Below are 12,824 nucleotides of genomic sequence, written 5' to 3' on the forward strand. Positions count from 1 at the left end.
CAAAAAATGTACAAAGTGAACCATTGGCTGACTTTAAGAATATTTTACTCCCTCCACTACACATCAGACTAGGACTAATGGAAAACACTTTATAAAGAGCTTGTAACAAGAAATTGACGGTTTCAGGTCTTTAACTTCAAAATTTCCTCAATTAAGTCATGCAGAGTTGAAAGAGGGTATCTTTGTTGGCCCACAGATTGGGGAGAATTACACAGACATTCAGTTCAATTATGTACTTCAGGCTGTCGAGAAGGCAGCATGGAATAGTTTTAACCCCTTCACCACCTTGCGATTATCCGTTTTTTACATTTTTGTTTTTTCCCTCCCAGAGCCATAACTTTCTTACTTTTCTGCCAATATGGCCGTGTGAGGGCTTGTTTTTTGCAGGACGAGTTGTACATTTGAATGACACCATTGATTTTACCATATAGCGTACTGAAAAACTGGGGAAAAAAATTCCAAGTGTGGTGAAATTGCAAAAAAAAAAGTGCATTTCCAGAGTTGTTTTTTAGGCTTTTTATTTACCATGTTCACTAAATGCTAAAACTGACCTGGCTATATGATTCCCCTTAGTAGATAGTTGCCTTCGTGTCATGGCCCCTTTTTAGCACCTATGCTGTACTATAGCTTGCCTCCCTTAGTAATTACCACTGTGTGTGAGTGACCTCTGAGTAGCTTTCACTATATATGATTTGATCAGCTGTTATATGCCATTAACAGCCAAGGGTGGAATCGCGATCCACCCACAGCTGTTAACATGTTAAATTCTGCTGTCAATCAGTGACAGAATCTTTAAATTCGAGAGTGCCAGAAGCTAGTCATGAGACCTGCCCATCGGCACCCCTTTCATGTGATCGCGGTGTGCCGATGGGTTAGCATGACAGCCAGGCATCTGCAGAGGACCCTCCGTGCTTGTCACTGCAGATCTCCTATGAATGTCGGCCCATGGCCAACGTTGATAGGAGATGATGATTTCTGCTATACATAGCAGGGTTAAAACAATGAAAAAAACAACAACAAAAAACCCAAACTTTTTTGTATCACTGCGTTCAGAAATGTTCGATCAAAATATAAAGTAAATCAATTCGATCAGTAAACGATGTAACAAGAAAAAAAAAAAATGGAGATGCCAAAATTCAGTTTTGTTGGTCGCTGCAACACTGCAATAACGGGCGATCAAAACATTATCTACCCCAAAACGGTATCAATTAAAGCGTCATGCTGTATGATGGCCCCTTTAGTAGCCGACACTATGTTATTATGGGCCTCTTAGTAGCCCCATACATAATGACACAATAACACAATCTTAAAATAAACATCATAACCTCTCCTATATCGGGCGAGTTCAGCAGACAGTGGCATCTCTCGGCCCTGGATCTCCCATCCCTGGATCTCCCATCCTGTAGGCCTCAGGCCTAATGCAACTTGCAGCCTACAGAAGGGAGAGCGGCTGTGCAGGGAGACCATTTCTACCTACTCTGCTGCAGAGATAAACTACATCGGCGTGCTGTGTTGAGTAGCAGTAGCTCCGGTTGGGCCCCTCTGAGCACGGGGCCTGACGTGACCACCACCTCTGCTCCCTGGTAGCTATGCTACTACTTGTAATCTAATAGCAGTATGCTACCTGCTATTGTTTAGCAGCAGTGAGCACCTTAGTGACACGTTAGTGGCCTTTGTGCCGCCACAAAGGATGCACATATGGTATATCTGCCCCTGTAATATACATTGTATGGGCAAAGGTATTGTGACATTACACCTGCAAGAGCTTTTACAACAAGTCTAAATCCATCGGCAATAATATGGAGTTAGCTTCCACTTTCCAGCGGAAACTGCTTCTACTCTTCCTCTTCCAGGACCACATGGGTATCTGTGAGATCTTTGGAATGAGCCATTCTTTCACAAATGTTATTAAAGCTAGCCTACACACCTGTGGTATCGTAACAGAATGAAAAACCTCAATACGAAAAGTCCTCCTCCTCCCATTAAAGTTTTTATCCTCTTAATATATTGCAATCATCCTATTATATAGCACTGTGTACTTAAAATTGCTTGTTTCACCTTTCTATTCATCTAATTGTTCTCTTTTCCATTAGGTCTACGACATCATGTGATTAGAAACAGACTAGTTGAATCCTCCTAAACTCTGTATAATCGGGGGTCAATTTTCCCAGTATGCCCCACATCATAAAGAAAATTTGCCCACTTAGCTGCTATGGACTATAGATACTGCATGCTTACTGAGATATGTAAATGCTGAAATTCTGTATATATATATATATATATATATATATATATATATATATATATATATATATATATATATATATATATATATATATATATATATATATTTATTTATCTACACAGGATATTACACCATCCAGTTGCAACTCAAACTAGTGAGCTTTGCTTCAACTCTACAATAGCAACAAATCCTGGAAACGGAATATGTTTACTGTGGCAAGGCCTTTAATATGCTTTAGTATTTTTAAATCGATCACATTACTAATTCTTTTAAAATTTGCAGAATGAGATAAAGGCCAAATGTTACCACCCAGATGTCTAATAAGTATATAAAATTTCCATAATTGATAGCCACAAGTAGTTCCACAATAAAAAAAATTCACATATTTTACAGTTCTGATTGTAGTTTGTGTCATCGTGTGTAGGACCGTTGCCAGTTATATATTTCATGGATATTGTGGGGACAGGTTTGTTCTTTTCTGCAGGAGGCTCTGTCCTGTAGCAATCTGATCGTGGAGCTAGAGATAGTTCCTTTCCTTCTAGAAACACCTTTCGACCTTTCTTCCATTGCAAAAAAGTCTACAGTTGACTTGAAAAAGTCTAGCAGTGCGCTGTGACTCCACATTGTACTGGAAATATTGTCTTTGATGAACCCGCAGTGACCACCATAACGGGTCATCAACAAGAAGAAGTGTGGGTTTGTCTCAAAAAGCTCAAAGGGTACAGTGTTATTGGCTTCCCCACGGATGGAATCATCCTTGCTACAAACGCACAAGACTGGAATAGCCACTTCATCAATATCTCTTAAAGGGTCGTTCCTTTCCCAATAAGCATCCCAAGTCAAACCGTTGGAAACCTTGGTCTGACAAAACAAAGCTTCTTCAAGTTCCTTCAAAGTCCGACTCCCCAAAAGTCTTTCAGTATTAATAAGTTGTCCCAGAGCTGTGGCATATCTGTAAGGAAAAAAGTAATAGAATGAGTGAACATGGAAATGGAAGAATTCCTAATATTTTCCATGATATTGAAAAATTAACTAATGTTGAATTTGCTACTTGATGTACCTGTATTATTATAAGCAAACTTTCTAGATGTAAAAATTATAATGAACATCTGTAAAGAGATAGAGATAATCTATATCAGTTACTTGTGAAACATGACTTTTACCTACACACTATATAAATACCAGACATTTTTTGTATGCAATATTTATAACAGGACAGTGACTCAGCTGGTCAAATATGTTAAATATTGCAAAAATCTAGACAGGCAGTAAAAAAAACTCCAAAATGTCTGCATTTGGAAGTTTGTGCTAAGGAAACACTAAGACTTACAAAAAAAAATTAACCCCTTAAGCCCCGAGGGTGGTTTGCACGTTAATGACCGGGCCAATTTTTACAATTCTGACCACTGTCCCTTTATGAGGTTATAACTCTAGAACGCTTCAACGGATCCCGGTGATTCTGACATTGTCTTCTCGTGACATATTGTACTTCATGATAATGGTAAAATTACTTCGATATAACTTGCGTTTATTTGTGAAAAAAACGGAAATTTGGCAAAAACTTTGAAAATTTCGCAATTTTCCAACTTTGAATTTTTATGCCCTTAAATCAGAGATATGTCACGCAAAATACTTAATAAGTAACATTTCCCACATGTCTACTTTATATCAGTACAATTTTGGAACCAAAATTTTTTTTTGTTAGGGAGTTAAGGGTTAAAAGTTGACCAGCAATTTCTCGTTTTTACAACACCATTTTTTTTTTTTTTAGGGACCACATCTCATTTGAAGTCATTTTGAGGGGTCTATATGAGATAAAATACCCAAGTGTGACACCATTCTAAAAACTGCACCCCTCATGGTGCTCAAAACCACATTCAAGAAGTTTATTAACCCTTCAGGTGTTTCACAGGAATTTTTGGAGTGTTTAAATAAAAATGAACATTTAACTTTTTTTCACACAAAATTTATTTCAGCTCCAATTTGTTTTATTTTACCAAGGGTAACAGGAGAAAATGGACCCCAAAAGTTGTTGTACAATTTGTCCGGAGTACGCTGATACCCCATATGTGGGGGTAAACCACTGTTTGGGCGCATAGCAGAGCTCGGAAGGGAAGGAGCGCCATTTTACTTTTCAATGCAAAATTGACTGGAATTGAGATGGGATGCCATGTTGCGTTTGGAGAGCCCCTGATGTGCCTAAACATTGAAACCCCCCACAAGTGACACCATTTTCGAAAGTAGACCCCTTAAGGAACTTATATAGATGTGTGGTGAGCACTTTGACCCAACAAGTGCTTCACAGAAGTTTATAATGCAGAGCCATAAAAATAAAAAATCATATTTTTTCACAAAAATTATCTTTTCGCCCCCAATTTTTTATTTTCCCAAGGGTAAGAGAAGAAATTGGACCACAAAAGTTGTTGTGCAATTTGTCCTGAGTATGCTGATACCCCATATGTGGGGGTAAACGACTGTTTGGGCGCAGGGCAGAGCTCGGAAGGGAAGGAGCGCCGATTGACTTTTCAATGTAAAATTGACTGGAATTGAGATGGGACACCATGTCGCGTTTGGAGAGCCCCTGCTGTGCCTAAACATTAAAACCCCCCACAAGTGACACCATTTTGGAAAGTAGACCCCCTAAGGAACTTATCTAGATGTGTTTTGAGAGCTTTGAACCCCCAAGTGTTTCACTACAGTTTATAACGCAGAGCCGTAAAAATATATATATTTTTTTTTTTTCACAAAAATGATTTTTTAGCCTCCAGTTTTGTATTTTCACAAGGGTAACAGGATAAATTGGACCCAAATAGTTGTTGTCCAATTTGTCCTGAGTACGCTGATACCCCATATGTGGGGGGGAACCACTGTTTGGGCGCATGGCAGAGCTCAGAAGGGAAGGAGCGCCATTTGGAATGCAGACTTAGATGGATTGGTTTGCAGGCGTCACGTTGCATTTGCAGAGCCCCTGATGTACCCAAACAGTAGAAACCCCCAACAAGTGACCCCATATTGGAAACTAGACCTCCCAAGGAACTTATCTAGATGTGTTGTGAAAACTTTGAACCCCCAAGTGTTTCACTACAGTTTACAACGCAGAGCCGTGAAAATAAAGAATCCTTTTTTTCCAACAAAAATGATTTTTAGCCCCCCAAATTTTTATTTTCTGAAGGATAACAAGAGAACTTGGACCCCAAAAGTTGTTATCCAATTTTTCCCGAGTACGCTGATACCCCATATGTTGGGGTAAACCCCTGTTTGGGCGCACGGGAGAGCTCGGAAGGAAAGGAGCACTGTTTTACTTTTTCAACGCAGAATTGGCTGGAATTGAGATCGGACGCCATGTCGTGTTTGGAGAGCCCCTGATGTGCCTGAACAGTGGAAACTCCCCAATTCTACCTGAAACCCTAATCCAAACACACCCCTAACCCTAATCCCAACGGTAACCCTAACCACACCCCTAACCCTGACACACCCCTAACTCTAATCCAAACCCTAATCCCAACCGTAAATGTAATCCAAACCCTAACCCCAACCCTAACCCTAACTTTAGCCCCAAACCTAACTTTAGCCCCAACCCTAACCCTAACTTTAGCTCCAACCCTAGCCCCAACCTTATCCCTAGCCCTAACCCTAGCCCTAACGGGAAAATAGAAATAAATACATTTTTTAAATTTTTTAATTTTTCGCTAACTAAGGGGGTGATGAAGGGGGGTTTGATTTGCTTTTATAGCGGGTTACTTAGCGGATTTTTATGATTGGCAGCCATCACACACTGAAAGATGCTTTTTATTGCAAAAAAATATTTTTTGCATTACCACATTTTGAGAGCTATAATTTTTCCATATTTTGGTCCACAGAGTCATGTGAGGTCTTGTTTTTTGCGGGACGAGTTGATGTTTTTATTTGTAACATTTTCGGGCACGTGACATTTTTTGATCGCTTTTTAGTCCGATTTTTGTGAGGAAGAATGACCAAAAACCAGCTATTCATGAATTTCTTTTGGGGGAGGCGTTTATACCGTTCCGCGTTTGGTAAAATGGATAAAGCAGTTTTATTCTTCGGGTCAGTACGATTACAGCGATACCTCATTTATATTTTTTTTATGTTTTGGTGCTTTTATACGATAAAAACTATTTTATAGAAAAAATAATTATTTTGGCATCGCTTTATTCTGAGGACTATAACTTTATTTTTTCTTTGATGACGCTGTATGGCGGCTCGTTTTTTGCGAAACAAGATGACATTTTCAGCGGTACAATGGTTATTTATATTTGTCTTTTTGATCGCGTGTTATTCCACTTTTTATTTGGCGGTATGATAATAAAGCGTTTTTTTTTGCCTGTTTTTTTTTTTTTTTTACGGTGTTCACTGAAGGGGTTATCTAGTGGGACAGTTTTATAGGTCGGGTCGCTACGGATGTGGCTATACTAAATATGTGTACTTTTATTGTTTTTTTTATTTAGATAAAGAATTGTATTTATAGGAACAATATATATTTATTTTTTTGCATTTTTCGGGGAATTTTTTTTTTTTTTTTTTTTTTTTTTTACACTATAACATTGCCCCAGGGGGGGCATGATGTTATAGTGTAAGATCGCCGATCTGACACTTTGCTGTGCACTGTGTCAGATCGGCGATCTGACCTGCACAGCTCCTGGAGGCTTCCCGGCGCCTGCTCTGAGCAGGCGCAGTGAAGCCACCTCCCTGCGGGACCCGGATGCCGCAGCCATCTTGGATCCGGGCCTGCTGCAGGGAGGAGGAGGTAAGAGACCCTCGGAGCAACGCGATTACATCGCGTTGCTCCGGGGGTCTCAGGGAAGCACGCAGGGAGCCCCCTCCCTGCGCGATGCTTCCCTATACCGCTGGAACACTACGATCATGTTTGATCACAGTGTGCCGGGGGGGTTAATGTTCCGGGGGCGGTCCGTGACCACTCCTGGCACATAGTGCCGGATGTCAGCTGCGATAGTCAGCTGACACCCGGCCGCGCTCCCCCCGAGAGCGCGGCCGATCGCATATGACGTACTATCCCGTCACTGGGAATTAAGTCCCAGGTTACCTTGACGGGATAGTACGTCATATGGGATTAAGGGGTTAAATACCGTATATAATCGAGTATAAGCCGACCCGAGCATTAAGCCGAGACCCCTAATTTTGCCACAAAAAACTGGGAAAACTTAATGAGTCGAGTATAAGCCTAGGGTGGAAAATGCAGCAGCTACCAGTAAATGTAAAAAATAAAAATAGATACCAATAAAAGTAAAATTAATTGAGACATCAGTAGGTGAAGTGTTTTTGAATATCCATATTGAATCAGGAGCCCCATATAATGCTCCATACAGTTCACGATGGGCCCCATAAGATGCTCCATACAAAATACGCCCCATATAATGCTCCATACAGTTTATGATGGGCCCCATAAGATCCTCCATATTAAAATTATGCCTCATACAATGCTGCACAAATGCTGATTATGGCCCCATAAGATGCTCCATACAGACATTTGCCCCCATATAATGCTGCACAAATGCTGATTATGACCCCATAAGATGCTCCATAGAGATATTTGCCCCCATATAATGCTGCACATGGCCCCATAAGATGCTCCATAGAGATATTTGCCCCATATGCTGTTGCTGCGATAAAAAAAAAAAAAAGAAAAAACATTACACTCACCTCTCGTCGCTCAGGCCCCCGGCACTTGCTATATTCACCTGTCCTACGTTCCACCGTCGACGCCGCTGTGTCTTCCGCGTCCTCTGCACTGACTGTTCAGGCAGAGGGAGGCGCACACTAATTGCGTCATCGCGCCCTCTGACCTGAGCGTCACTGCAGAGGACGCGGAAGATGGAGCGGCGCCGACGGTGGAACGTGGGACCGGTGAATATGCCCTTGTTATACTCACCTGCTCCTGGCGCAGTCCCTGCAGGTCCCTGGTTCTCTGGGTGCCCGCAGCTTCTTCCTGTATTGAGTGGTCACATGGTATCGCTCATTACAGTAATGAATATGTGGCTCCACCTGTTGTGAATTTGGATTCTGGGCTCCCCCGGTGGCTACTGGTGGAATTGAACTGGTGTTTTCATCTTCTCTGTTCACCTGTTCCCATCAAGATGTGGGAGTCGCTATATAACCTTGCTGCTCTGTTAGTTGCTTGCCGGTCAACAATGTTATCAGAAGCCTCTCTGTGCTTGTTCCTGCTCCTAGACAACTACTAGATAAGTTGGACTCTTGTCCATGTTTGTTTTTGCATTTTTGTTCCAGTTCACAGCTGTAGTTTCGTTACTGTGTCTGGAAAGCTCTTGTGAACAGGAATTGCCACTCTGGTGTTATGAGTTAATGCCAGAGTTTTAAAGTAATTCCTGGATGGTGTTTTGATAGGGTTTTCAGCTGACCATGAAAGTGTCCTTTCTGTCTTCTACTATGTAGTAAGTGGACCTCAAATTTGCTAAACCTATTTTCATACTACGTTTGTTATTTCATCTTAATTCACCGCCAATACATGTGGGGGGCCTCTGTCTCCTTTCGGGGTATTTCTCTAGAGGTGAGCTAGGACTAATATTTTCCTCTGCTAGCATTATTTAGTCCTCCGGCTGGTGCTGGGCATCTAGAATCAACGTAGGCATGCTACCCGGCCACTGCTAGTTGTGCGTTAGGTTTAGTTCATGGTCAGCTCAGTTCCCATCTTCCAAGAGCTAGTTCCTATATATGCTGATGCTATGTTCTCTTGCCATTGAGAACATGACAGTTTGACCGGCCCGCAAAGTGTTAATTGTTTGGGCTGAAGCAGGAGAAAAAGAAGTGTTTAAGGGAATTTTTTTTTTTTTTTTTTTCCCCTCAGAGTTTTGATGCCTAGCCCTTAATTGCTGTCTAGCTGCTTCTTACCTCCTCTTAACCCTTGAATGGCTCTGTGTCCACCTGTTTGTAATGGATCTTCAGAGTGTAACTGCAGGTTTGAATAATCTCGCCACGAAGGTACAAAATTTGCAAGACTTTGTTTGTCATGCACCTGTATCTGAGCCGAGAATTCCTTGGCCGGAATTTTTCTCGGGGAATAGATCTGGGTTTCAGAATTTTCGAAATAATTGCAAATTATTTTTGTCCCTGAAATTTCGCTCTGCCGGAGACCCTGCACAGCAGGTCAGGATTGTGATTTCCTTGCTCCGGGGCGACCCTCAAGACTGGGCTTTTTCATTGACACCAGGGGATCCTGCGTTGCTCAATGTGGATGCGTTTTTTCTGGCCTTGGGGTTGCTTTATGACGAACCTCATTTGGAGCTTCAGGCAGAAAAAACTTTGATGTCCCTATCTCAGGGGCAAGATGAAGCGGAAATTTACTGTCAAAGATTCCGTAAATGGTCTGTGCTTACTCAGTGGAATGAGTGCGCCCTGGCGGCGACTTTCAGAGAGGGTCTCTCTGATGCCATTAAGGATGTTATGGTGGGGTTCCCTGTGCCTGCGGGTCTGAATGAGTCCATGACAATGGCTATTCAGATCGATAGGCGTTTGCGGGAGCGCAAACCAGTGCACCATCTGGCGGTGTCCACTGAGAAGTCGCCAGAGAGTATGCAGTGTGATAGAATTCTGTCCCGAAGCGAGCGGCAGAATTTTAGACGGAAAAATGGGTTGTGTTTCTATTGTGGTGATTCTACTCATGTTATATCAGCATGCTCTAAGCGCACTAAAAAGCTTGATAAATCTGTTTCCATTTGCACCTTACCGTCTAAGTTTATTCTATCTGTGACCTTGATTTGCTCTTTGTCATCTATTACCACGGACGCCTATGTCGACTCTGGCGCCGCTTTGAGTCTTATGGATTGGTCCTTTGCCAAACGCTGTGGGTATGATTTAGAGCCTTTGGAGACTCTTATTCCTCTGAAGGGGATTGACTCCACCCCATTGGCTAATAATAAACCACAATACTGGACACAAGTAACTATGCGGATTAATCCGGATCACCAGGAGATTATTCGCTTTCTGGTGCTGTATAATCTACATGATGATTTGGTGCTAGGATTGCCTTGGCTGCAATCTCACAACCCAGTCCTCGACTGGAGAGCTATGTCTGTGTTGAGCTGGGGATGTAAGGGGGCTCATGGGGATGTACCTGTGGTTTCCATTTCATCATCTATTCCCTCTGAAATTCCTGAGTTCCTGTCTGACTATCGTGACGTCTTTGAAGAATCCAAGCTTGGTTCATTACCTCCGCACCGAGAGTGCGATTGTGCCATAGATTTAATCCCGGGTAGTAAATACCCAAAGGGTCGTTTATTTAATCTGTCTGTGCCTGAACATGCTGCTATGCGAGAATATATAAAGGAGTCCTTGGAAAAGGGACATATTCGTCCATCGTCATCTCCCTTAGGAGCCGGTTTTTTCTTTGTGTCAAAAAAAGACGGCTCTTTGAGACCATGTATCGATTATCGGCTTTTGAATAAAATCACTGTAAAATATCAATACCCATTGCCGTTGCTGACTGATTTGTTTGCTCGCATAAAGGGGGCCAAGTGGTTCTCTAAGATTGACCTTCGTGGGGCGTATAATTTGGTGCGAATCAGGCAGGGGGATGAGTGGAAAACCGCATTTAATACGCCCGAGGGCCACTTTGAGTATTTAGTGATGCCTTTTGGTCTTTCAAATGCTCCGTCAGTTTTCCAGTCCTTTATGCATGATATTTTTCGCGATTATTTGGATAAATTTATGATTGTGTATCTGGATGATATTCTGATTTTTTCGGATGACTGGGACTCTCATTTCCAGCAAGTCAGGAGGGTTTTCCAGGTTTTGCGGTCTAATTCTTTGTGTGTGAAGGGTTCTAAGTGTGTTTTTGGGGTACAGAGGATTTCCTTTTTGGGATATATTTTTTCTCCCTCTTCCATTGAAATGGATCCTGTCAAGGTTCAAGCTATTTGTGATTGGACGCAGCCCTCTTCTCTTAAGAGTCTTCAGAAATTTTTGGGCTTTGCTAACTTTTATCGTCGATTTATTGCTGGTTTTTCGGATATTGCTAAGCCATTGACCGATTTGACTAAGAAGGGTGCTGATGTTGCTGATTGGTCCCCTGACGCTGTGGAGGCCTTTCGGGAGCTTAAGCGCCGTTTTTCCTCTGCCCCTGTGTTGCGTCAGCCTGATGTTGCTCTACCTTTTCAGGTTGAGGTCGACGCTTCTGAGATCGGAGCTGGGGCAGTGTTGTCGCAGAAAAGTTCTGACTGCTCCGTGATGAGGCCTTGTGCCTTCTTTTCCCGTAAATTTTCGCCCGCTGAGCGGAATTGTGATGTTGGGAATCGGGAGCTTTTGGCCATGAAGTGGGCTTTTGAGGAGTGGCGCCATTGGCTTGAGGGGGCCAGACATCAGGTGGTGGTATTGACTGACCACAAAAACTTGATTTATCTTGAGACCGCCAGGCGCCTGAATCCTAGACAGGCGCGCTGGTCATTATTTTTCTCTCGGTTTAATTTTGTGGTGTCGTACCTACCGGGTTCTGAGAATGTTAAGGCGGATGCCCTTTCTAGGAGTTTTGAGCCTGACTCGCCTGGTAACTCTGAGCCCACAGGTATCCTTGGGGATGGAGTGGTATTGTCAGCCGTTTCTCCAGACCTGCGGCGGGCCTTGCAGGAGTTTCAGGCGGATAGAACGGATCGTTGCCCACTTGATAAACTGTTTGTTCCTGATGATTGGACCAGTAGAGTCATCTCTGAGGTTCATTCTTCTGCGTTGGCAGGTCATCCTGGCATTTTTGGTACCAGGGATTTGGTGGCAAGGTCCTTCTGGTGGCCTTCCCTGTCACGAGATGTGCGAGGCTTTGTGCAGTCTTGTGACGTTTGTGCTCGGGCCAAGCCTTGTTGCTCTCGGGCTAGTGGATTATTGTTGCCCTTGCCCATTCCTAAGAGGCCTTGGACGCACATCTCGATGGATTTTATTTCAGATCTGCCTGTTTCTCAGAAGATGTCTGTCATCTGGGTGGTGTGTGACCGTTTCTCTAAGATGGTCCATTTGGTTCCTCTGCCCAAGTTGCCTTCTTCTTCCGAGTTGGTTCCTCTGTTTTTTCAAAATGTTGTTCGTTTGCATGGTATTCCTGAGAATATCATTTCTGACAGAGGGACCCAATTCGTGTCTAGATTTTGGCGGGCATTCTGTGCTAGGATGGGCATAGATTTATCTTTTTCGTCCGCTTTCCATCCTCAGACGAATGGCCAGACCGAGCGGACTAATCAGACCCTGGAGACATATCTGAGGTGTTTTGTGTCTGCTGACCAGGATGATTGGGTTGCTTTTTTGCCATTGGCAGAGTTCGCTCTCAATAATCGGGCCAGCTCTGCCACTTTGGTGTCCCCGTTTTTCTGTAATTCGGGGTTTCATCCTCGATTTTCCTCTGGTCAGGTGGAATCTTCGGATTGTCCTGGAGTGGATGCTGTGGTGGAGGGATTGCATCAGATCTGGGGGCAGGTGGTGGACAATTTGAGGTTGTCCCAGGAGAAGACTCAGCTTTTTGCCAACCGCCGCCGTCGTGTTGGTCCTCGGCTTTGTGTTGGGGATTTGGTGTGGTTGTCTTCTCGTTTTGTCCCTATGAGGGTCTCTT

At 43.0% G+C, this 12,824-nt stretch overlaps 1 protein-coding gene across 1 annotated transcript in view; it reads right to left on the minus strand.

The window, feature by feature from the left end:
- Window positions 1–2,427: 2,427 nt before the first annotated feature.
- Window positions 2,428–12,824, minus strand: part of LOC143815352 (protein ABHD15-like) — a 73,573-nt gene continuing 63,176 nt past the window's right edge. Inside the window, exon 3 of the mRNA XM_077294471.1 lies at window positions 2,428–3,197. Within this exon, the coding sequence (XP_077150586.1) occupies window positions 2,657–3,197 (541 nt within the window). The 3' untranslated portion in view covers window positions 2,428–2,656. The remainder of the gene's footprint in view (window positions 3,198–12,824) is intronic.

This window comes from Ranitomeya variabilis, chromosome 3, assembly GCF_051348905.1.
Source record: "Ranitomeya variabilis isolate aRanVar5 chromosome 3, aRanVar5.hap1, whole genome shotgun sequence".
Classification (NCBI taxonomy): domain Eukaryota; kingdom Metazoa; phylum Chordata; class Amphibia; order Anura; family Dendrobatidae; genus Ranitomeya; species Ranitomeya variabilis.